The 23,358-nt window shown below is 40.3% G+C and overlaps 2 protein-coding genes across 2 annotated transcripts; both read left to right on the forward strand.

Moving 5' to 3' along the window:
• Positions 1 to 979: 979 nt before the first annotated feature.
• Positions 980 to 6,262, forward strand: LOC137191488 (DOMON domain-containing protein FRRS1L). Its single transcript, XM_067601604.1, has 5 exons — positions 980 to 1,617; positions 1,968 to 2,052; positions 2,369 to 2,507; positions 5,166 to 5,412; positions 5,502 to 6,262. Exons 1-5 carry the CDS (start codon positions 1,404 to 1,406, stop codon positions 5,672 to 5,674), a joined length of 858 nt encoding a protein of 285 aa, XP_067457705.1. The 5' UTR covers positions 980 to 1,403; the 3' UTR covers positions 5,675 to 6,262.
• Positions 6,263 to 7,720: 1,458 nt separating this feature from the next.
• Positions 7,721 to 21,397, forward strand: tmem245 (transmembrane protein 245). The gene is made up of 18 exons (XM_067601603.1): positions 7,721 to 8,339; positions 10,047 to 10,164; positions 11,111 to 11,206; positions 11,392 to 11,499; positions 11,801 to 12,010; positions 12,099 to 12,268; positions 13,484 to 13,507; positions 15,507 to 15,611; positions 15,707 to 15,789; positions 15,905 to 15,995; positions 16,112 to 16,210; positions 16,302 to 16,430; positions 16,623 to 16,745; positions 18,100 to 18,245; positions 18,367 to 18,467; positions 18,574 to 18,748; positions 19,618 to 19,812; positions 19,912 to 21,397. The coding sequence occupies exons 1-18, from the start codon at positions 7,740 to 7,742 to the stop codon at positions 19,958 to 19,960; spliced, it is 2,622 nt and encodes an 873-aa protein (XP_067457704.1). The 5' UTR covers positions 7,721 to 7,739; the 3' UTR covers positions 19,961 to 21,397.
• The last annotated feature ends 1,961 nt before the right edge of the window (positions 21,398 to 23,358 follow it).

A 23,358-nucleotide genomic window follows, 5' to 3' on the forward strand; every position in this document is an offset into this window, starting at 1 on the left:
AGAATGATGCTTTTGTCTAATTGAAACAATCCACATTCATACATTCACAATATACACACGTCTGCACAAATGCATGGATTTATTACACATTTTGGGGATGAGCGTCCACTAATGGGGACATTATGAACCAAATTCACTGAGTTGTATAAAGAAATAAACAAGAATGCACTCAGAGAACACATACAAGGCTTCACACTGTAGATATTTTTATATGACACCCAGATCCAGACTTGCATGAAAATACACGTTGTGACAGTTGTGGGATACATTTCCAGTCAAGGGAGTAAAGTATTTAACAGAAAATGAGGGATAATTTAAACAAAATGATGCAATAAACAGGGCTGATTGATAGATTACACTGTGGTCATGTCCAATCCAATAAGCATTTTTTTCTGTGAATTTGGGGGTTTTAGCAACCATGTTCACATTTTAGATTTAGAAATGATCACATGGTGGGTATTTTTTAGGTTGATGTCAGTATTTTGAGACTCGATATATTTAAATTAGGTTACTATTAGGCCAACACAATGAAACAACTAAATGATTTCTCCACCAGAACTTTATTTCAGGCAATGTGGAGAAGGCAGCATCAGACATTATTTAGTGCCGGGAAATTAAATAAATAGAAAAGATAACTGACAATATGAAAGATCCAAGTAGTGTAGTTTAGTAATCAAAGGAGACTTATTTTTGATGTCTAGGGGAAGGGGTGGGGGTTCTGGTGGGGACTGAAATCCTGCTGTGGCCCTGGCATTGACATTAATTTTATTTTCAGCAGCCAACTGTGCTGGCATCTATTTGGTAGTTTGTGATAGGCTATCATCTTGTCCTTTTATTTGTTTGTACATCTGATTATCATTTCATTTTTTTGTTTTGTTTTGTTTGGCTCACCTTCACTGGGCTGCCTGTTTGAGCCTCGCAGTCAGTGTCTATGAGGAATAATGAACAATTGATTGATCCCAATAACAGCACGTAGCTGCTCCTCATTGGACGTTACTGTGACTGATTGAAGAGGGAGAGAAGAGGAAGGCCGGACGAAACCATTCATCCGGCCAATACAACCCTCCGATTGAAAAATATGTTGAGTTTAACGAGCACTGGTTTGCATCTAGATTCGGATTTCAAAGAGGATTATCGGCGTGTATTTGAATTAGACGATGAGATTACAAATCAGGGTAATTTAGGATTGGATTAGCATTTTAATCACACGGTCAGCGGCTCTGAATCCCCCTCACATCCGTCTCATCCCTGCGAATAAACAGCCGAGGAGGCAGTCGGGATGCGGAGATGGTTTTGGTGACGCGGAGATGGATCCCTGCGAATATACCGAAATCCAAACAATAATGAGGATCCGGTTTGATTCAAAGCTAGTTTAGTCGTTCTTATCATTGGTTTTTATATAAATGGCCATGATTTCCCTGCGGAGGCTTATTGTGCAGCTCTTGGTGCTGTTGATCCAAAGTGGATGGTGGGGGGTCGCGCCGAGCCCAACCGATGAGGGAGCACTCCGGGCCGGCCACGGGGAGCACGGAGAGCCGGGACACCAGGAGCCCCACAAAGACTCCTACAGCACCTTCGCCTCTGAGTTCCTGGAGTCCAGATATCTGTCCGATGACGGTAAGGATCTAGTTCAGTTTACCACAGGTTTCCAGTTGATTGATTACATCTCGTGCACAATAAACAAACTGTGCATTCATAACATACAGACAAATAAACAGAGACTGTAGGCAGAAACTGGACATGTGCATTAATTTAGTCTTGCGTCCAACCTCTCTGCACTGCACAGGGCCTTTCAGCACCCAGGCCAGCTCCCCCCGGTGGCAGCTGCCCACCCCCCTCTTCCTCACACACACACACACAGTTCAGATGGCCTCCCCCTAGTTGGCCCTTTAACTATCTTGAAAACAAGCCTCAGTTGTTTTTAACGTTTTTTTTTTGTTTTTGTTGCTGATTTTGCATTTTCGCAGGTTATCCATTCCCCACCGCCCCACCAGTGGATCCCTTTGCCAAGATCAAAGTCATCGACTGCGGAGTGACCAAAGGATGCATAAGGTTAGAGAAGGATACATCTTTTGCCAGATCTCTCTGTCCCAAAACAGAAATCCAGTGCAGCTGTATTCCCCGGGGCTCCTTCATCCTAGATGCTGCGGCCTCACTTCAGAAAGCTGAAGCTAAACACGAGAACTCTCCACACTGTCTAATGTTTGTGCTCTGAAACCTTAAAGGAATGCAGTTATTATTTTTAGTATTGTTAATATGATGAATCACTGAGTTTTTCCACTATAAGATCTGTGGTAGTTCAACCATACTGAAAGTGAATCATGTTACTTAAAAGAGACATTCAGGGCTTGTATTTGTCTCTGTGCAGGTACGGGAAGCCAGGGTGTGATGCGGAGACATGTGACTACTTCCTGAGTTATCGTCGCATTGGGACAGACGTGGAGTATGAGATGAGTGCAGACACTGACGGCTGGGTGGCCGTAGGTTTCTCCTCTGACAAGAAAATGGTGAGCAGCTGCACAACCACTAAGACTAGACTGATATTACTGCGTCTAGTCTAATCTGGGACAATACAACATCTGACTTTTATTTGGTGCATCAGTTAGGCTGAAAATGATGCAACTTTTTAAGAGCTTGCAGGAAATTATGAAACCAAAAGATCAATAACATGTTTGAGTTTGACATTTATCACAAAATTATTGTCTACTGTTTACAAAATGTGACATATTTTCTTCTGGTCTGTTATTTAGTTTGTTGATATAAAAATAACAATACAAATATATGAAATAACTTTAAACATTAGGTTCAAACTAAAGTCCATATACAGAACAATTCTGTCATCACATTAATAAAAAAATAAACTTACCCAATATAAGTCAACATTTTCAGGCAAGTATGCAACATGACTAAGAATCTCTTATCTCTGCCTGTTCACACTGAGCTAAGATCATTTGAGTTATGGCCAAAGTTTACGTGGATCTCATGAGTCTGAGGACATAACAGTACATGTCTGTCATCCAGTCATTGATCAGGTGGTATATGACATTGTCTGTTCTATTAATATAATAGACAATATTAATTATATGCAGCACTTTTTGAGGCAGTGGGGGTTGGGGCGCCCCAAGGGGTCCCAAGATAAAGATAAAGGATGGACCTGATGATTAAAGGGGTAAATGAGAAAAACATATTTTTCTTATAGAAAGTTTTTTTTTAATTTTAATCAAAGTTTTGAATTGTCCTTGAACCTCTAAAAATCATTCAACTGAAATCTGAGAAGGAAGATTCACTCTTTGGTTGCTAACAGTTCATGTCCACACTAAGATCATAACCTGTAATGAAGGGACACAATTTCTTAATTTTAGGGGGTCACAAAAGATGTTTTAAAGTATTTAATTCACACCACAGATGATTGATTTGACACAACAAATATTTTTCATTCAATATTATTTATTTCACATCACACATGTTTTTGAAGAGTTTGAAAAAACAATTTTGTTGAACTTTCTTACTAATCTGTATTTTTACGGCCTCAAAATGAAGGCTGGGCAGTTTCTCAGTATCTATATCTTCATAATAACATCACTTAAATTTACATAGTTAACCAGTTGTAAGTTAGTACAAAGCAATTAACAAGATGACTTTTGATATACTCACCAGCTGAAAATGATAGATGCAGTTTGACTTCCAGTTTAAATGTAATGTACAACATACATTAGGGAGACAATATTTATTAGGGCCTCTTGTATCTGTTCTGTTTCTTTCTTTCTTTCTTTCTTTCTTTCTTTCTTTCTTTCTTATCTCGCCACTTCAGACCTAAATTTGACCCCCTAAACATGTTCAAAAACTCACCAAATTTGGCACGCACATCAGGTCTGGTGAAAAATTTGATAAAATGTAAAAATTATCCCCTAAAGTGCCCAAATGTGCTCGAGAGCGCCACTTATGTATCTAAAATGGCCACCATGGGTCGTAGGAATGTCGTAGAGAGATCGAAACAAAACTCAATTATTTGTCTCGTCAAGACCTACAAATCATACGCTGACACCTATGACCTAAATCCAACAATGTACAACTTTGCGCCAATTTTGGACCCCGAAGAAACTCTATCTCCTCCAAGGGTGTTAACAGTATCGGCTTCAAACTTTAATACATGTACACATGTATTATTTAATACACAGACTTATGACACTGTGCTGAACCAAAATTATTAAAAACTTTGTAACAACTCTAACGGTTTAGATTTTGTAAGCCCCGAAAGTCGTAGTGCCGCATCGCACCTTACAATGTAAACCAATGGGGAGGCAATCTCTGGGCATGGACTTTGCGTCAAACTGAGGCGTCTGACGTCTAAACTATAAGTCAGACTGCTTTCAAACCTGTATCAATGGATTCAGGACGAAAATTCCAACTGAAATGCGATTTTTAATGTAAGATTTGGCCAAAGTCTCACCCTGCAGAAACTTCTCATCCAGATTTGATGCTTCGCCATGACAGAGGAAGTTGCTATAACTTTATTGTACATGCTCCAGTCTGCACCAAACTTTACATGTTTGATAAGAGTCCCGGCCTGAACACGTCTACATGACAATATTTCATCAGTGATGCAAATTGGCTGAATAGCGCCCCCTACGAAATTGCAGCAAAGCAGCCCCAGCAGCAGGCAAAACAGTGGACAAAGGAAGTGATGTTTATCTCCTTCTTGCACTGTCTGAAAACAGCTCGGGTCTGAAGACATCTGCATGCCTGTGACAGATGCCCTTCGACTGCGCTGCGGCTTGACGTGCGCGGAGGCGCCAGGGCCCGTTCAACGCTGCTTGCAGCTTTTAATTAGTTTATTTTCACATATGGCCAAACATCTTTAGAAAAATATGAAAATCTCACACTTAACTTTAAATTATAATCAGCCCTTTTATTAAAAATTTAGCGAGTTAAAGAGTGAAAATATGTCTCATGTCTCACATGTGTGACAGTCCTTTAAAAAAAGACACTTTAAAAAAACCCCACTGTGGCTTAAACAATTACCGCATCCTGTCTGTCAAAATGACTCTCGTTACATTTTAGAGCTACTGTGTAATGTGAATCAGGACTTTATCTTTTTTTAATAAATGAATATATGGCATTTTGGAACACTAATTTTGATTTCTTGTTTACTCCTATTTCCTCAGGGAGGCGATGATGTCATGGGTTGTGTCCACGATGATAACGGACGCGTGCGGATTCATCACTTCTACAATGTCGGCCAGTGGGCCAAGGAGATCAAGAGAAACCCGGCCAGAGACGAAGAGGGCATCTTTGAAAACAACCGTGTGACCTGCCGCTTCAAGCGGCCGTTATACGTCCCCAGAGAGGAAACACTTGTAGACTTACACCTGTCATGGTATTACCTGTTTGCATGGGGACCTGCCATACAAGGTGAGGAACAGAACAGCTGCGTCAAGTCAACAATCTTTACATTTTTTTGTCTTTCATTACATTTTACATCATCTAACTTCTTCTAACAGGTTCCATCACAAGGCATGACATCGACAGTCCGCCAGTCAGCGACCACATGATCAGCATCTATAAGTATGAGGACATCTTCATGCCTTCCACAGCCTACCAGACCTTCAACTCTCCTCTCTGTTTACTGCTCATTGTAGCCCTCACCTTCTACTTACTAATGGGAACGCCCTAATTAAGCACAGCAGAGCACAGAGTGGGGAAAAAGGAAGAGGAGATGAAGCAGCAATAAAACAAATTGCCATTTTTGTCCGAAGCTACATTCAAGTGTACACAACGAGAAAATGTATTAGATATTTTAAATAAGATAGAGAGAATATATTCATTACTCTGAACTCATAGCAATTGACAAATTGTTAAACTTACAGTATATTGTAGTGGTGTCAGTACAAAACAAGACGTCTTATAAAAGTATTATAGTTTAAAATAGGCCAGTTATTTTCAGTATTTATGATAGCTTCTACACATTTAAGAATATGAGGACTACAAATGCCAAAATAAAATTAATCTTGCAAGTCTTTGAAATACTGCATGCACCTGGAAATCACTGCTGAGAGGAATAAAGGACCTGAAAATGTGAAGCACCCACTGTTCACTGGTGATGAGAAGACAGGGCCTCATGTTGAACTTGGCTGAGACACAAAGGTTTTCTGAGGACAAAAAGAAACCAAACAGCCTACAGGCTTTTGCACACACTCATCCTGTCCCTTCACTCTGTCATGTTTATGTAAATCCCCCTTTGCTAATAAACAGAGGAAAAAGACGGATTAACTTTTCTTTTACATCTGCAAGGTTTTAGGAACTGTGTGCATTTACTAAGAGAAAGATTTCATTAAGTTTTTGTAATGTTCATGTTTGGCACATATAAATGCTGAACTCATCTCACTTATCCACAATTTCCTTTCAGGAGTTTTTCCCCCCCTTTCTCAACCACACTGGCTGTTGGGTTTGTTTATCAGTACTGTGACACTACAACTGTGTGTTTCACAGAGAGAGACTGCGACATGAGTTACTATTGCCTACGAAAGCAATAACATATTGAAACAGGAGCAAACTGTGGATTTAAGGACATTTTGCTTGAACATGGACTATTTTTCCCCAGGTTGTAATTGTAGCCTTTTGATCTGTATTAAAAATGGCTGGGTATGTTCAAACAGTCTACCATGCCTGCGTATATGATCAATAAACAATTTAAGAATATACAATATTTACAAGAAAATACAGACCTTGTGCTGCATGAACAGATAGCTCTGTCAGTCAAAGACTATAAGGACATTTAACATGAACTGTTACATTACTGGTTTGCATTCTTCAGGGACCTTTGTGTGTCATTATTACATACATTATAATATACAGTGTATTATACTTCACCAACAACTTTGTTTTAAGGGACCTGCTTCCTTTGATTACGTGCACTAACATAAAAAATATAACTTTATAATAGCGTGTTAAGGCTGTGCTTTAGTATAGCTAGTAGCTATAACCGTGACCCTACTAGTGAGTCACTATCCTAACCAAACCAGACATTAACACTTCTTATACATTAAAGTGATATGCAGGACTCTTGACCTCTGTATTTCATTTGACTCAAGACCATGATCACATGGTATGGAGCACAAACAGAACGTACAATATAATAATAGTAATAATAATAAAATAGCACAGGGCATGGCTAAAGTACAACAAATGTTACTTAAACAATGGACAGACATTCTACAAAAAGGCACCTAATTTCCAAATAACATTTGGTTTATGTGATTGTAATAACAAAATAGTTTAAACATAGATGGGCGGTTTAAAAAATACCGGGACGGGGTAAATGGGGTTTTTTTTGTAATTACTCACAATTCCAGAAGGGGGAGACAAAAGTCCTGCACTGCAACTTTAAATAGTTTAACTTAATACATTATGTAATGTGAGGACTAAAAAGAAAAACAGTATTTGTTTATTTAGATGAAATGTTTCAAAATAATAAAATCCATAATAAATAGTAATATAGTAAATAAATAAATGAATGAACAATATTACGATAAACAATACAACAAAATTCAATTAAAACTATATATTATATATATAATAAATAAATATGAGATTAAAAAACAAAACACAGGAAGAATTTGTTTTACCCATTTACACTACATTACCCATGAGGGTCTTGGGTATTCGTCAGCGTTACGTCATATGTTTTCCTCCTCACGCGGTAGGATCGTCCGTAGACTTCCGAAGCTGAATCGGGGAAGATGGCAGACGAGGAGGACTCGGCGCCGGAGCCTGCCGCTGCCTCTCCCCCGGAGAGCCCTCGCATTGGGCGGCCTCACTTTGTGTCTTTCTCCGAGAGCGTCCAGCCAGCCGTCGGGATGGTGAGCCAACTGTTAACCCAACCGTCGTCCCTCAAGTTTGACAAAAACATCAAACAGGCCTTCTATAACACCGGGGCGATGATCTTCGTGGCTATCTGCTGCGGGGCTGCTGTCCTGGTGTACTTCATCCTGGAGGCCTTCCTCCGCCCGCTGCTTTGGGCAGTGCTCTGCGGCACCTTCCTCCACCCCTTCAAGTACTCCCTGGCTCGGCTCGGCCGCTCGTGGTTGAGCGGCCTGCAGGACACCGGGACGCCCATCGTGGTGGGGACCCTGCTGGTCCCGGTGTGGTGTGTGAACTACGGGGTGGAGGCGATGGGCAGGCTGGTGCTGGAGAGGCTCACGGTGCTGCTGGTGATCGGGGCCGGCGCTCCGCTGGTCTACTTCCTGTACCTGTTCTGGAGGGTCATCGGCATGCAGGTGATGCTCGGACACGTCTGTGAGATCATCGGGGCCGCGCTGGACTGTTTCCACACTGTGTGGGTGAGTGAATGGACGTGACAACTGGGTACATCCCCCCCCCCCCAACCCTCCCAACCCTCCCAGTAACAATAACAAAAGACTCCCTGTGCCAGTCTGGATGGGCGAGGTCAGCTCTGTCAAAGGGGTCACTAACAGTCTGCAGCTCAGGTTGAATCACAATATTTATAATTATTAGTATTTTTATGGCAAATGTTTCACTGCTATCTGTGATCGTCACATACTGTATTTAAAAGATCAAACAAAACAATAAACCAATAAATAGATTAGTCAATAGACAGAAATTAAATTAACAAATTAAATTCTTTTGGCTTTTTTTAAAAGCAAAAATGCCCCAAACTCAAATTCCAGCTTCTCAAATGTGAATATACGCTGGCTTTATTAAGTCTAATATGAAAGTGAATTAAACATATTTTGGTTAAAAAAAGGGGGAACTTGTGACAGACATTTGTCATCAATTTCTGACATTTTATAAACCAACTGATTTATGGATTAATTAAAGTAAATAATCTGAAGATTAGTTGAATATGAAAAGAGTGGTTAGTTGCAGAATCATTAATGTGTGAAGTTGAACTGAGACAATAACATATAATGATACAATTACACAAATGGTCATCAATAGTTAATAAACGCTAATACTGAATAACAAGCTGACTTACAGCTGCAAATTGTATGTCTTTGATTTGTTCTTTCCTAATAACGTTTATCCCATTAACCTCGGCGATGAGAGAGTATTTTTCTTGGAATTTATGCCTAAACTTGCATGTCATCTGATCTAATTTGCTGCAGTTCCAGTGTCCGATTGATCAATACCTTATTATTCCAAAGCAGCTCTGGGGGCCTGAACCCAGTTGCGCTTTTACTAGAGACTAATTTGATTAAATGTTCCTCCTCAGACAGTCTGTCCTTTCTCCAAACGGTTGACTGACACAGGCTCCTTGTCTATAAATAGGTCGGAGGACACTGTATTAAATTACATTGAAAGATTTCTTTGTGTCCGGTGACACCAGCGAAGACCTTTGTGATGACCAGTTAATTGCAGGCCGGAGCATTGTATTACACACTTTTACTAACAAACAACAAGCAACAGATTGTTTGCTGCAGCCTGTTTTTTTTTTTTTTTTAGAGGTCGGAAAAAGTACAATGTGACAAATCAGTTTGATCAGTTAAAATGTGCAACAGTTCCAGGAAGAAGATCAGAGATATGTTGCTCTGTCGTGACAAACAGAGACAGACATCTGATATTAATTGTTGAGCTATGAACAATGAATTTGAAGAATGTGGTCTGTCGAGTCACCCTCATAGGGCGACTGGCTTACATGTTAATATAAAGACATATCAAGATATTAACAGTAATGAAAAGTCGTGTGAAGTAGTGACATTGATGTTTAATACACATTGATACCATGTTGTTACAACAGACAAAACCAAATGTCTTAGTTTTTAGTCAAACTCTGCTTAAAATAATTAATTTGGACAATATAATTTTGTAAAATGATCACCACTAATGGTCAATAACAATAATATTGAAATGATCGTTCAGCCTCACACTGTAAACACTAACTAAAGTCTTTAAAATGAGCCAGAAAGTTCAGGGGATTTTAAAATAATTTAGCATTTGTGGAAGAATCTTTGACAAATCAGAAGTCTCATTGTGTCTTTTTATCTTTTTATGATTTTATCTCTTTGGTTTTTCTTGTTTCCTCTCAGGTGTGCACTGTGGTTGTGGGCTACGTGTTGGCGGTTTGTTTCAAGTGGAGTCCTCACACCGAGCACTACCTGAGGGCTCTGGCTCTTCCTGTCTGGGCTGTCCTGCTCTTCTACATCGGTGAGTGGGTGGAGGGGAAGCCCGGGGAGCCTGCAGAGACACGACTGATGCTAATTCATACTTTTATGCAAACTCACTTTTTTTTTTTTTTTTTTTTTTTTGTCCCTCGGGGAGATTTCTTCACATTTTTCCCACCTGAGTTCAACAGGTTCAGAAAATGAAGCCAAACACAAGGAAAGGGTGTAAAATGGTTTTCTAGTTAAGTTAAGAACTGCCTCCACAGGCTCACAAGTCCATCAGACAGATCACATGCAGTGCTGCATTGTAAGATGAGGAAGTGTCCAGTATTTTTAGCACACTTACAGCGTGATGAGGAGAGGTATTGACCTTCAAGCGTGAAATGTTAAAGGTGATGGGAGCTATTAAGAAGCGCCAGGAGGAGGCTGTGGGCAAATCTGAGCAAATGTTTGGCATGATCACAACATATAATATTATATAAATCCCTATTTAATTTGTTATAAACTAGACTTATTCCCAAAATGACACTGTTCAGTCAAAAATAAATGTTTTGGTGTTTGTTAAAACAAGTAAATAACTAATAAGTGAAAATAGTCTTTAGTTGCTTTATAGACTGTCAACAGCCTCCACTTAGATACCCGCGGACAGAACGCTTGATATAGTCAACTTGACATTTTAATTTTCCTTCTTGCTTTCCAAGTTCTGCTGTACAGTGTTTGCAGGTCAGCACATGCTCTGTTATTATATAGGACAGCAAAGTATTCCAGACAAGTTTCAGTTTGCAAAGTGTTAAATGAACATTTCTCCACAGGAATAGAGAAAAAGTTTAAAACTGCACTCTCACAGTATTCAGATAATTCCTGGGTCTGCACCCGGGGCCCGGATCAGTTTTGTTCGGTCAGTTAAAACAACAAACTAGATTAATTTAGAAGTTTGTACATTTGGATATTTTGCAACACTTCTTCACTTCCATTTCTTCCCTCTTTAGTGTCTCTGACTGGCTCATGGAGAGTGCCCATATTTGTGGTTGTGGTTATACTTCTCATCGTGGGCTCTCAACAGAAGCCACCTGACCCTGCCAGAGGTGGGCATTAACACACACATACTCACTCAACTACCACTCAGATTAAATCATATCTAGTCTCAGTTTTCTTAGCCCAGCTTTACCTAAAACAACACACACACAGAAGTGTGTTTCTTTTGCTCTGTAACACTGTTGTGCTCTGTTTGTTGCTGTAATTTTCTTTCTTTCTCTCTTTGTCTCCCCAGGAGAGCTGTCAGGGCAGGTGTTGTCATTTGCTGCTAACACTTTTTACATGGCGATCTCCTGTAGCAACCTTCAGTCCAAAACTGAGCCCGGTGAAAACTCTGGTGCAGGTGAGGTCGCTTATTCAGGAGATTTATTACAGGTTACATGGGAAGAAAACACGAGAAAACCAGATACTAAAAGAAGAAAAAAATACTTTGTATTTTAATAGAGAAGTTTGAATTGTGTAACTTTTATTTAGTATAAGTTGAGTTTTTCTTTTTAAAGGACTTGCAGCTCAAGACTCTTTTGCTTTGGTTTCACTATTTGGCCATGGTGGTTTTCATTTGGTACAGCTAATCCAGGTCTGTTCTCTTTGCTTCATGCTTTCTTCCTCTTTATAATATGTTTGTCTTCCTTGTCTCCTCCAAGATGGCGTGGACTCTGTGGGTCCCGGCCCCATCCCTGCCACGCCTGGCTTCCCTCGGGGCTCTCGTTCATTACCGGGCGGCCTCTTCCAGAAAGAGAAGAGCTCCCAGAGAGCCAGTGATATCTACTTTATTCTGCTGGTCTGGGCCATAGTCCTGGTTCAGATCTGGCTCAACCTCTGGATCCTACAACTGCTTCCTATCCCAGTGGCCGGTAATACACACATGAATGCACACTTCCCCTGTCACATGCTTCTCCTTAGATGTGCTGCACTCACTCCAACGTTGCATTGATACTGTAGTGTGGATGCTGAAGAAGCTGGTGGTCCACTTTGGCATGAAGAGCTTTATTAAGCGGACTCTCACCGCGTGGTGGGCGGTGCTGGAGAAGTTTGGACGTGAGCGAGAGGAGGCCCTGCTGCCTGGACCAATCAAAGGCCTGGCTCAGTTCCTGCTGCGTACTGACACTAAGGTAACACCTCTGACCGATCTCCTGGTGCAGCTACTGTCCTTATTCCCTCAATCTTTGATTTTAAACATCTAATCAACACACACACACATATTTTCTCTTTCACTGATGTATCTTTTTAGTGTTCACGGTGTTCACTGCCCCCATTAAAGGCCCTCAGTGACTATTAGGGCCTGTCTGTTTGATTTCCACTGGTCATGAAGGATTCTGGAAAAGTACTAAAATAATTCAGCAATAAATATTCCTTGACTTTAATACAAACAGTCCTGTTTTAAGGGGTATGAAAGATATTAGCTTCGAATAAAATATGACGAGGATTATACTAGGACTGTTCACAGCTGGAACACTTTATTGAGAGACTGACAAACAGATGTCACTCGTAGGATCACTTTCAGATACTGTGCAGGATCCTTTCTCTATCAGACATCTTGTATGGTTTTCATGTAAAAAATGTATTTGTGTTCATGTTTTAATACAGATTTTGAAAGCTACTGTTTGTACTTTTCATGCGTTTTAAGACCAGCAAGGTCTTGTAGAATTTTTTTGCACTATGATGGACATAAAACATAAGCCGTGCCAAGTCTTATGCATATGTTTTCAATTCAAAATTGGTCAAAATCACAATTAAAAAAAAGAAATAAATAGCATTTACAAACATAGGAGCAAGTTACCTCTGTCTGAATGTAGAATAGTCACAAAAACAGCTACACAGTTGTGTTTTTCTTGTGTTTGCACTTATTAAAACCCCCTTTCACACCTGATTTGACATTGTCATCATTCAGCATAAACTCCTGAGTCTAGAAGAAACTGAGTTGGATCTTAGAGTGATGAATCTGGTGCCACATAAATGACATTTCTCAGTTTCAGGTCATTTAGCTGATGAATCCTCCATAATGTTTCATATTTTTCCAGTTGTAATGACACTAACGGCCTCATCGCTGACACTTTCTACATGAAAAGATGTCTTTGTCTTGTAGATTTTGAGATGTAGTTACGTTGTGTGTGTGTAATCACAATGATTTGCACCCCACTGCACTGTATAGCCAGTCCACACTCCCTGTCGTTAAAACCTGCCTGCAATGCTCCCCTTCCCGATCCTCCCTTTACTGCCTGCACCCAAACACAGGTTGTGTTCTTGTCACACGGGTATCTGTGATGACTGCTGCACAGATCTTTCCAATAATAATCTTCCCAATGTCTCTTTGTCTCCTCCCCAAGCTCTGGCATTGGCTTAACAAGCAGGTAATGATCTGGGGGAACAGAGTGCTGAGAGAACGAGAGATTGACAGAAAGTGTGTGTGTGTGTGTGTGTGTGTGTGTGAGAGAGAGAGAGAGAAAAAGAGAGAGGAAGAAAAAGGAAATAACCTGTGAAGGCGTGAGCACACCTTGCAGTAGCTTGGACTGGCGCTTTACCCATCCATGTCATCACCTTCTCATGCTGTCTAAATGTTTGTCCTCTCGCTGCTGTTTCCCGGCTTCCTGCTTTTATTCATACAGGAAGCTACAGTCGGGGAGGGGAAGGGGGGGACTCATCGGTCCCTCAGCCCCGTCTGTATCTTCCCCACTGTGATGTACCTGGCAGGTTTGGCTTGAGAGTGTGTGAGGTGCATGGAGAGATGGTTGATGTAGACAGAGCAGTGCAGAGTGGGAGGAGAAGGGCAGTGTTTCCGGAAATTCCTGACAAATAAGCTTATTAAGTTTTTTAATGAAGATTCTGGAGAAACACTGCCCATGATCTCCAAGAAAGAGCCCTCGGAGAGATGCGGTTACGCTTCAGGAGCTTCTATGGGTGGGGATGGGGCTGGACATGGACAAAACAATGGAAACAGTGACACTTTTTGACACTTTTTTTTAGGGTCAAATGATGAGATTTAGACACCAGCTTTGCTTAAATATTCGACTGAGATCTTGAACTGTGGGATGGTCATGGTGAACCATTTAGACATAATCACTTGCACAAGATGCTCATGCTGGTACAAATTCACCACAGTGTTTAAACAGATAGCCGCAGGCCTGTGTTGAAAGTGTCGTCTGGCTTTGCTTCCTTAAAGTATAAACTGATCTGAGCGCAAGAGAAGTGGTGAACACAGTGAGAGTTTTTGTCGAGGATTTGTGCTCCTTACTCTAGTTTATTTGCTCTCATGCACTGGCTTTGGAGACCTGAATGCCAGTTTATGAAGCATAGAGTTCTCTGTGTGTAATGTTAATTATGTATTCATGATTTTGAATATTTTCCCTGTGCCGTATTAAGAAAATGCAGAGTTTGTAACTAATGCACTGACTGTGTGTGCTATATAAAACTTCATTAGTGGTTTCATGTTGCACTAAGTGGTGGTGGTTGACCTCTTAAGCCGATATTTGCCGCTAATTGGTACCCAGCATACTAAGTTTCCAGTATAATTGCCTGAATTGCTTCATTCAAAATTTAAATTCTTTTTCTGATGTGGTGTTTCCATTTTTTTGTTTACCAGTGTTTTTGCTGTACTGGGTTTAGTTTACAATTTATAATTCTTCTTCCTTTAAGGTAAGACTACATTCTTATAGACGGTAAGAAACTGAATTCGGAAAAGACATTCACCTAGAAGATCACACAGATTATTTTCTGCAGTATCATGTCACCATTAATATATTGACAAACCATCGGGACATGGCTTCATGGGAAAGAGGCGCCCACTCTTCCAGTAACATAACATCCACTCCAGTTAACTTAATTTTTAACATGTAGCATCTGTGACATTAACAACGTGGGCACACACAAACATATACAAATGTAGACTAAAGCTGTTATAAGTTTGTTGTTGATGCAGTTTTGGAGCATTGAGAAACCTGAGTTAAGAAATTGCACCAGTTTACAACAGAGTAGATACTTTGAAAGACTGATGGACAACGTTACGACACATTTAAGCTTGGAATAAGTCGCCCATACAGCATCACACAGCCTACATCTTGCCACTTGCATGTTGCCATGCTGAAGTGCAAGGATACGTGTGTGTGTGTATGTGTGCAGACGTCCTCGCTGTTGGTTCATTAAGTAACTACTTTATTGTCATTAGGGCCTGAGGTGGCAGCTTCTTGACAAGGGAAGGACGCAGGTTTCTCCATGTGTCTGATCACTGTATGTTTTTAACTGCTTCACAACAGCACTGACTTCCTGTCTGCTTCTCACTCCCCCCCCCCCCCCTTCCGGTCCTTCCCTTTTCCTCTACTCCTTCTCGTCTGTATCTTCCTCCTCTCTGTGCAGATGATTGTGTGGTTGGAGCGATCTCTGGATAAAATCATCAGCATCTTCATCATCTTCCTCCTGGTCACAGGGACACTGCTCATGGCTCTGCTGCTCACCGCAATGGTACTTTTTTTTTTTCTTCCTTTTAATTACTTCACAGCATTATGGAAATACTGACGGTCACCTGGATAAGAAATTAAAATAATTTGTCTTTCTAGGTTCATCATGAAAGTGTTCACATTATTAATGTAACCAGTAACCTCATCAACGAGACTGTCTCCAACCACCCAGAATGGGCAAAGTACTTTTTACTCTCTTTTTGTTTTTCTCTTTTGCATTTGGAGTTATTGTCTCTCTTCTTCTAACCACCTGAGTGTCCTCCTCTCTTTTTTTTTTCTTTTGCCGCTCTCCTCTAGTTGGCTTCCAGAGGCTTGTGTGGTCCAGAAGGCTCTGAATTCAGCTGCTACTAATGTCTATCAGCATGGGAGAGAATGGATAACACACCGGGTAAGAATAATAATGGCCTTTATGTTACTCATTGATTCATGTGAATTTGAATATGGAGGTTTACACTATGGCAGCCTGTTATTCAGTGAATCTTTGTTCTTTTTCTTTGTGCGCAGCTCCATAAGATGTTAGGAGACAAGGCGAACCACACAGCTGTGATTGAAAAGCAGGTTTTGGAGCTTTGGGACAGACTCTACCACTCCTGGTTTGTGAAGGTAGCATGTGAGGGGTGACATTTACAATCTCCAGAAATCTTTAATTCAGCAGCATTCAGTATTACATGAAATACTTTCTACATCTGTCCAGAATGTGACCCACTCCGGACGCCATCGTGGTCATAAGTCGCTGATTAGACACAACAGCTGGTTAGTGGACATCCTGGACTGGAAGGACATTGCTGCCTTTCTGCAGGAAAATATTGAGACTCTGCTGTCTGTAAGTATGGGTGTGTTTCAACACTATCTGCTCTATGAGGAAGAGAATTTGCATGTGTTTTGCTTTTATGTATCTGTCATCACACACTTCACTTCACTTCACTTGGAAAAAAAACTTTGACTAAACAGCGCACTACATCATTTGTCAAGTGATATTTCAGAAGATGTTTACTGTGGTCTTGTTGTTTCGTAGATCCTGGAGTCTCTTTGGGTGGTGATGAGTAGGAACGTTGGCCTCCTCTTCTCCACAGCAACCACTCTCTTCACCGTCTTGTTCCACAGCGGCACGGCTCTGCTCAACTTTGCCCTCAGCCTGGTATGAAACATGACCTGTTGATTATGACTGTAAAAAGAAATAACCAGATATGTTGGTATAATTAGGAAATTAAGATATTGTTCATAGTGCAGTATATAATCTGGGCAAGTACATTTCCCACAACACTTCACAGAATCTTTCTTTTACAAAACCTCTTTGTCAGAATTGCAACTCACTCAAATCTTTTATTTCAAGAAAGTTTCTCACAATTAATAATATTAAAATTTTACAAATATGTACTTTTATATACAAGACACAATTCAAGGAGGTAAATATTCCAACACATTTCACAATCCAAGTCAGATTCTCTTACTCAACCAGACAATCATCTAATCTTCATCTTCCCAAACACCTGACGGCCAGATTTTCAATCAGATACAAGGGTCCAAATTTACAGAAGTATTATTCTCATTGGGTGGAAAATTCTTCATCCTTTAAGCCCTTAAGAGCATATTTTAAAAAGAGCTTTAATTTTGGTTTTATAATCACATGTTTTTTTTGTTTTTTTTAACAGTGTGATTTTGTTTTTCTTTTATATGTACATATGTATATTATTAGATAGAGGTAATTAATAAGATTAGTCTAGTTTACCTTGCGTGGCGGCTTGATTTGCGATATCACATCACGACATCACGAGATCTTGTCAGGCTCAATTTATGCGCTTGTGTCAGAACCACAGTGGTTCAGACCAGTTAGCGTCTTATGAGGATTCTCACATGATCTTGTGAATCCAGCTGCCTCACAAGGTAAGACGGCGATAGACAGATGGTTCATCTAATCACCTGCCAAATATATAAGTGCCTGCTCTTTTCCAAACAGTCTCCAAGTACAACTTCTCAGATGGTTCTGTGTAACAAACCATCTGGCACGTCAGGTTCAATTTTTTTTTAATTCAGTTCAAGTCAATTTTATTTATAAAGTGCCAAATCACAACAGAGGTTAGCTCAGGGCATTTTTCACATAAAGCAGGTCCAGACTGTACTCATTATTTACAGAGACCCAGCATCCCCCCATGAGAAAGCACTTGGCGACAGCGGCAAGGAAAAACTCCCCTTCAACAGGAAGAAACCGCAAGCAGAACCGGGCTCTAGGTGGGCGGCCATCTGCTTTGACCGGTTGAGAGAGAAAGAGGGAGGGAGAGAGGAGAGACACAGAGAAGCACAATAACAACATTAACAACGATAATAATAGAAATATGACTCATAGTAATAGCAGGTGTGGGTGTCAAGCAGGACCATGGGGGGGTCCTGTTAAGTTTGAACTCAAACTTAAAAACCATCTAGCTCATGAGATTGTAGCTGTCACAGAAACTTTCTATCATACATTTATTCATCATATATGTGTTTGCATGCAGGTAATTTTCCTGACTACACTCTTCTACCTGCTGAGCTCCAGTGGAGAATACTACAAACCTGTCAAATGGGTGATCAGCCTGACACCCCTCTCCCAGCCAGGACCCTCCTCTAATATCATAGGCCAGTCTGTGGAGGAGGCTATCAGGTAGTCACACACACACACACACACAAAAAATCATCCCGTCTGCATAGGCGATAGCTAAAGAGTCTAAAAATACATCTCAAGGTTATTATTTTCGACTTTGTGTGTGTTTGTTTACCCCTAGAGGAGTGTTTGATGCCTCTCTGAAAATGGCCGGTTTCTACGGCCTCTACACTTGGCTCACTCACACCATCTTTGGCATCAACATCGTCTTCATTCCTTCTGGTGAGTCCGCGTGTTCACAGCAGATCATGCTGTCATTATACCTGCTCCTGCCAAGCCGCTGTTGGTATTTTCTCACTCTTTGAATCCTTCTCTCCTGGCACTGAAGCTCTGGCTGCCATCCTGGGCGCGGTGCCGTTCCTGGGGACCTACTGGGCAGCGGTGCCAGCTGTGTGCGACCTGTGGCTGGCGCAGGGCGAAGGCGTCAAGGCCGTGCTGCTCCTCATATTCCATCTACTTCCAACATACTTTGTAGACACAGCCATCTACTCTGACATCTCTGGGTATGTATGTTTGGCTGTTGTCACCAGTTTGTTTTGCATTATTTTATTGTCCAGTTTTAGGGCTTCAACACTTGACTAACAAATTTCAACGCAGCACCCGTGACCGAGTATGTAATGCGGACGAGCCTGGTTGGTAGCCTAATATGGCTTTGAAAGGAAACCAAGCTGTCTATCAAGTCTATAAACAGTGTGTCCATTTGCCTCGGCCAGTTTCATAAACTGTCAGCTGATGACAACAACACCAGACAGCAGGCAGGATAATGCTCCATCTCAGCTGTCGAAGTCTGTTGACTGTTAGGTGTCGCAGGAATGATGGTTTGGCTTACAGTAGGGAAAAACACATCATCGGAGATACAGACTTGGGACACAACATCAGCTTTATAGTGGAGGCGATGCACTGTTCATAACTAAATACACACATTGTGTAAAAATGTTTTAGCCCAGAAAATTCAACCTCATATACTTTACATTATTGCCAAACTATTTTCAAAAGCATACTTTACATTTTATGGCTTGAGTTCAGTCATTTCAGTGAAAATTACATTGGAGAGTCATATTTAATCAAAGTTTTGGTCATCTCATGGTACCGGAGCTGCAGTCAGTGTAGTTGTTCGCCAAAATGCACTGCACTGATGATCTACATTGTCAAAAAGTAAAATCCGGAAGACAGATCTCAGATGCTGAACGCACAAACATGGAAAGCTATCAAAACGATGCATCATCATGAAACAATAATGTAACTCTGACAAGTCTTTAAACTATTAACTGATAGTCTAAAAACACCTGGTGTACTTTTTAGAAAATATGATTTGTAGTTAACGAGGTAAGACATGTAAAAAAACGGTGTGGTCTGTCTCTGTGTTTCTCAGGGGTGGACACCCCTATCTGACAGGTCTGGCGGTGGCTGGAGGAGCATACTATCTGGGTCTGGAGGGAGCCATCATCGGTCCCATCCTCCTCTGCATCCTGGTGGTGGCGGCCAACATCTACAGCGCCATGCTGATGAGCCCCAGCTCTGCAGTGCCTACACCGGTGCAGAGCAGCCGGCCTCTGCACCCCCTCAGGTTAACACAACATCCGAGAAAAACAACGCAGGCAGCTGGAAAAATCACCAGTAAAATGCTAACAAACTCCATCATTATCCTCTTGTTTGTCACCCTCAGGAGCTTCTCAGAGTCCACCCCCTCTGTCCTGCAGAAGACCAGTGAGTGAAAGCAAGAGGGTGTGTCCTTGTGGAACATCATCTGGCTTCCTATTGGCTGATTCCTCAGGGGAAAAGGCTCCCCTCCCTATCCTGCCCCTGCTCCGTAGGGTCGGCCCCCCCTGACCAAGAAGAGATGGCGGCGTAATGACTGGCTACCCACAATGCCGTCTGCTCACCAGAGCTGAGCGATATGGCACTTGCTGCTCTCATTCAACCTAAAATCACAAATGCGAGCGTAGATCCTAAACCTAAACTTGGACCAATGACATGACATTGGGCTTAATGATTATGAACAGGGGAGACATTGATACTAATCACATCATCTCTCAGAACACAGTGCCTCAATTTATTTTATAATGTTGACAAATGCCTAAAAATTATTGTGTAATTTGTGGCGAATTGTGAGATGATATATTTTATCTATAAAGCCCCTGATTTCCACTCTGCACACCCTGGCTGTTTTAAAAATACAGTATTTGGTCATGCAGTATTTGTACTCCCTACCTCTCTCCTCACGGAGGCTCACGTAGAGTCTGTAGTGACGATAAAGACGTACTGAACACTTCTTGCCATAAACGTTCTCACTGTCTGGCTCAAGAGAAGGAGTTAATCACTGTTTTTAGTTCCCTCGCTCTCCTGGACCAGACTTTCATCCAGGAAATCTCTACCACTGTTTTACTTTTTTTTTTATAAGAATCCACATGGTTGAATCATAGCAAACGTTACTGCTTACTTTTAATGGATACATGCTTCTGACATGGCAGGTTTAGATTGATGAGAATGACTTTAATGGATCAGATTGGTCCAAGACCGGAGGATTATCGAGGGATTCTGTCTTTACATTTTAATTTATCTCAAGCTTAAGTTTATTCTTTAACACACTGTGAGTGCAAATACAAACAACTACACCTTTTTATTTTTTTTACACGCTTAGCACATCTGTCAGTATTGATGCATGTTTACACTCAGAATATCTCGATATCGACGAGGTCGGCTGAGTATTTTTCTGAGTATGCTCAAGTTTCATAACTGTGACACTGTCTCCATCATGACTAATCTGTAGTTTCAATATCAAATACATTAGAAATGTCTTTATTTTTTCTACTCACCTCATCTGTTCTTGCACTTTCCCCACTCCATACTTTAAACTACAGAGAGCACTTTTCTGAAAGCAGAGTACAAAGTAGTTTATGTCGCTGGAAGCTTTAATGAAGAAGCGGTACAGATGAGTTGTATTTGTAAAGCGACACATTTATCATACATGGCTACTGTGTTAGCTGCCTGAGGGTGGGAGGGTTGTATGTGTTCTGGGTCGGGTTAGAACAAGCGTTTGGTTTCACTGTTTAACTAAATGATTGTAGTTTTTATTTGATACTGTTGCCATGTTTGTTTTTTTAAAGTACTGGATATGCACTGACCCAATAAACATTACCATTTAAACAACACTGGCTTTGTTGGTCTGCTTTTTGGTGGAGGTGTAGCTGCAGCTAATCATTATTTTCATTGCTTATTTATCTTATTGTTGATAATCATTGTTGATTCATTTTTTTTTATTAATCATTTGGGCTATAAAATATCAGGAAATAGTGAAAATGCATATCACATTTCTCATATATAATATTTGACAGTCAACTAAAATCAATTAATCATTTACATTTTTTAAGCTAAGGTTTTGATTTTTTTTGTCTCATTTAAAAGGCAAAATCAAAAATTTAGAAAAAGTGTTTTAAAAAAAATCAAACAATTTTAGTCGATTCATTTTCTGTCAAATATTTACTTTGTGCAAATTTCCAAACCAACCTCAATGTTTGCATGGACTGACTGTGAGAATGAACAATGTGTTTGCTCAATAATATGGAAATTAAATAAAATATATAAATATAAAATAGCTAAGAGAGCACATAACAAGAAAACCTGCTGCTAAACAACTAATATACTTGCAAACATACACTTATTAAACTTGCAGTTAGATCATCATCAGAGAAAATTAGCATAGAGAGGTTTGAATGACGCAGAGGAACCAGTTTATGAACTTTGTCTGTAATCACAGCAACAACAAAGCATAAAAGACAGGAAAGGGACAGATTTTATAGTTCAAAATGGGCCCTTAAGGCCTAATACAACCCTTCCACATGTGGCCTGCGTTAGAGGACTGAGACTGTGGTTCCCAGGATGGATTTTGTTGAATTGTACAAATATAAAGCAGGTCACAAATGGAAAAAAACACCCAACATCTAACTTTCCATGGATAAAAAAGTGAAAACTTCCCTCTGTGTTTGTGTGAATTGAGTCAGACTGTGTCATCTGGTCTGTGAAGACTTTACAGATTGTCAATGTGTCAGCGAGGCTCTCGACAGATGGACAGAATAAATATCAAATCCTTGGAAAGCTGCAGTGTGGCTGCTGGTGATTTAAGTCTCAAGTCTAATACACAAACAGTGACCACAGAGTGAAATTCCACTACTGACACTAAACTCAAATGATTGTTGTTGAGTAACTAAAAATCTGACTTTTAGAAACTTTTTTATAATAAATGGAGGAGGAAGTTCTCAGTAAACTAACATTGAAGTATTTAGGTACTCTTGATCTATGTGTTAGCACTGAATGTGAGATACCACAAAATGTAAATTGTATTTAATGTTTGACTGATTTAATGTGTTGGCCTGATGAGACTGGAGTTTTAGGTGTTTTGGGAACAGAGGAAGATTATCTGTGATTTTCTGATGATGGTCACAGTCAGATAAAGAATAAATATCACATCATGAAGTCTTTGTGTTGTGCTGTGAGTTCTGAAAGCCTGCAAATCACAGTAATCTTCCCAGCTGATAGCCGAAACAAAACCATGAACTTCCAGGTGACTTCACACTCTGACAGTCTGTAAAAAAGCAACAGAAATCTTACTGTAAGAAAGACCTCACAGTGACATAAGAGACTATTCAATCCATGGAGAGTGAGGAGGAAATGGACCAGAAAATAACACATTTTATTAACCTCAGTTGAAGCGCCACATGAATGATATTAGACTTTTTTTTTTTTTTTTTGAATGAGCACTGTGGCTTATAAAAGCTGGTGGTTTAATATCTTGTGGTTAAATGCAACAGCCTGTCAAACATGACAAAATCTCTCTATACGTTATAAAAAAGTGCAATGAATTCAGTCAAAGCAATAAATTCCAAGATAATGTAATAAACACTTGAGGTAACAACAACTGCTGACTGTTGTATAACAATAATAACAAGAAATAATCAAATAAAAGAGTTTGTCAGGTGACAATTGGTGTGGAGTCTAAATTAATGAGATTTAGTGTCTTAATAATAAAATATAAAGCTGATTTCACAAACAAGGATCAATAAAACGCTCAAAACAAATTAATTAGATGGAGTTCATAAATTCACTCTGTTCTTCT

The sequence above is a fragment of the Thunnus thynnus genome, chromosome 10 (genome assembly GCF_963924715.1).
Source record: "Thunnus thynnus chromosome 10, fThuThy2.1, whole genome shotgun sequence".
In the NCBI taxonomy this organism is placed as follows: Eukaryota; Metazoa; Chordata; class Actinopteri; order Scombriformes; family Scombridae; genus Thunnus; species Thunnus thynnus.

Excerpts from the sequence above, each read along its gene's own strand:
- LOC137191488 (XM_067601604.1), top strand. The coding sequence starts at position 1,404 with ATGGCCATGATTTCCCTGCGGAGGCTTATTGTGCAGCTCTTGGTGCTG. Across the intron at positions 2,053-2,368 it reads GTGACCAAAGGATGCATAAG|GTACGGGAAGCCAGGGTGTG; the intron begins GTTAGAGAAGGA and ends GTCTCTGTGCAG. Across the intron at positions 5,413-5,501 it reads ATGGGGACCTGCCATACAAG|GTTCCATCACAAGGCATGAC; the intron begins GTGAGGAACAGA and ends TTCTTCTAACAG.
- tmem245 (XM_067601603.1), top strand. The coding sequence starts at position 7,740 with ATGGCAGACGAGGAGGACTCGGCGCCGGAGCCTGCCGCTGCCTCTCCC. Across the intron at positions 11,500-11,800 it reads CGGTGAAAACTCTGGTGCAG|ATGGCGTGGACTCTGTGGGT; the intron begins GTGAGGTCGCTT and ends GTCTCCTCCAAG. Across the intron at positions 18,246-18,366 it reads TCTGTGGAGGAGGCTATCAG|AGGAGTGTTTGATGCCTCTC; the intron begins GTAGTCACACAC and ends GTTTACCCCTAG.